The sequence below is a fragment of the Pyxicephalus adspersus genome, chromosome 9 (assembly GCF_032062135.1).
Source record: "Pyxicephalus adspersus chromosome 9, UCB_Pads_2.0, whole genome shotgun sequence".
In the NCBI taxonomy this organism is placed as follows: Eukaryota; Metazoa; Chordata; class Amphibia; order Anura; family Pyxicephalidae; genus Pyxicephalus; species Pyxicephalus adspersus.
Window position 1 is genome coordinate 1628826 of NC_092866.1, and position 2128 is coordinate 1630953.

Consider the following 2128-nt stretch of genomic DNA (forward strand, 5'->3'; position numbering starts at 1 on the left):
CCTCCCACAATGGGGAGATTTCCCCCAGTAGTTTGTGTCTCTGCTCCTCCCACAATGGGGAGATTCCCCCCAGTAGTTTGTGTCTCTGCCCCTCCCACAATGGGGAGATTCCCCCCAGTAGTTTGTGTCTCTGCCCCTCCCACAATGGGGAGATTTCCCCCAGTAGTTTGTGTCTCTGCTCCTCTCACAATAATGAGATTTCCCTGTGGTGTTTTCATTAACTTTTGTGAGCCTTATTGTGCAGATTTTAAAGTAGGCTGCAGCAGGTTGATATATAGTCAAACATACAATACTTTCATTAAAAAAAAAAATAACATTATTATTTTTCCTGACGCCATCGTCTGTAGCACTGTACAGAGTTCAAAATGGACAATGATGTATTACTTAACTGCAATAATTTGCACCTAGAGTTCAGTTTAAATTGAGAAATAAATGTTATTAGATTGATAAAACTCAGAATAAGTTCTGAAATGTAAACTTTTTTCACTGAAGCTGTAGAAACATTTGCAGAGACGCTCAGGAGTTCATTGCCAGCTAACTATACACACTGTCATTAAAGAAAAGGCCTGTCTCTAACACCTTCAGCCTCATTATCCTCACACTTCAAATTGAATTGTAAAAATCCAGAAAGCTAAGAAACAAATCCTACAATTTTAAGTCCACCGCTTTCTGAAAACTCATAACTGAAAAAGCTTGCACACTGCAATCCGGCTAAGATATGAAACAGGTCTTTAAAAACCACAAGGGCTAAAATATTTGATTTTCCTGTAATGTCATCAGTTTTCACCCAATGTCAGAAACGTAAATAGGTTCTGATGGTTACGGCAGTGTTCTTGGTATGTAGCTGCAATCACAATGAAAGCTCAAGAGCCAACCGCACGCCAATCAAAGCCAAGAAAAAAATGGTGGCGTTTGAACATTTTTTTTTTTAATGTATAAACCAGTGCAGGCTGAAAACTGGTCCATTACAAAACAGCAGAAACAATGCGATGGTTCGTTATTAATAAAATAGCACAGCACGGGTTTTTACAAATGCCTGCATTTTAAATTATGTAAATTTGAATTCCATTGCAGTGCATTATGGTTGCCAGATGTTTTTTTAAAAAATCTAACAATACCTATAAACTAACTAAAAGCTCAGTGATATAAAGGAATTGAATAACCCCTACAAAACAAAAAGATATTTGCGCTTTGCATAAATTTGTTGATACCATACAACCTGTAACTGTTGTGCAAATGCTGGGAGTTCACATCCAGCTTATCCCACATGTGGATGCAAAAGACAAAAAAAGTCAAAGATCAAAGAGGCCAAAAAGGAGATTTTGAATGGAGAACTTTGGTATCTAAAGCCAGCCACATGTGGTCAATAAGCTGCACAACCAAAGTGCAGCATCAGCTGCTGTGCACAATATGAACGTGTGAAAAAATATTGAAAAAAAGTTTTGACTTTACATTCACTTAGGTAAGCAAGTTTTGTTATAATCCCTAGAGGAAAATATGAAGACTTACCTCACTGTCTTGAGTGATTTGAACCTGCTCTCCTTGTGGCACCTGTGCAATGTGCAAGTGTCCCTGTTACAGACAAAAAACAAAATTACAGGTGATAAATAATAAGGATTTACAGATCTATGTGGGGGAATTACATTTTTTAGAAGCTCATAGTAATGAGGTGGGAGGCAAAGATCATGGGCAAAATTAGATTTGGAATCAATCCACCAGGCCAACCCTCCTGTTCCTACTCACATAATGTATTGGTCTGCTGCAACAATTAAACTTGTAGACAAGTTATGTCCTTTCATGTATTACTTTATTTGTCAAGCTGTGAAGGTTCTCATTTATCCAGGTGATTGTATATCTAATTGAAGTCAGTCTCATTCAATTGGACTTGTAAATTGTGACGTTTTCTAGCTTCTTCAGATATAAAATGGCTTGGAGAAAATGAAATGAATGAAAAATCTTCAGCATTACAAGGACAGCTGAATGTAGCCAACTATACTACCCTGTTTCCCCGATGATAAGACACTGTCTTATTTTTTTTTGAAGGCCAAAATATGCTCTAGGGCTTATTTTCAGGGGGATGCCTTATTTACCCATGAAGAAGACTACAGTACACAGTTATTGTTCATGT

At 37.5% G+C, this 2128-nt stretch overlaps 1 protein-coding gene across 2 annotated transcripts in view; it reads right to left on the reverse strand.

Moving 5' to 3' along the window:
• Nucleotides 1–2128, reverse strand: part of BANP (BTG3 associated nuclear protein) — a 210087-nt gene that overhangs the window by 69650 nt on the left and 138309 nt on the right. For both annotated transcript variants that reach the window (XM_072421339.1, XM_072421340.1), the window contains exon 10: nucleotides 1510–1572. In XM_072421339.1, the coding sequence (XP_072277440.1) occupies nucleotides 1510–1572 (63 nt within the window). The remainder of the gene's footprint in view (nucleotides 1–1509; nucleotides 1573–2128) is intronic.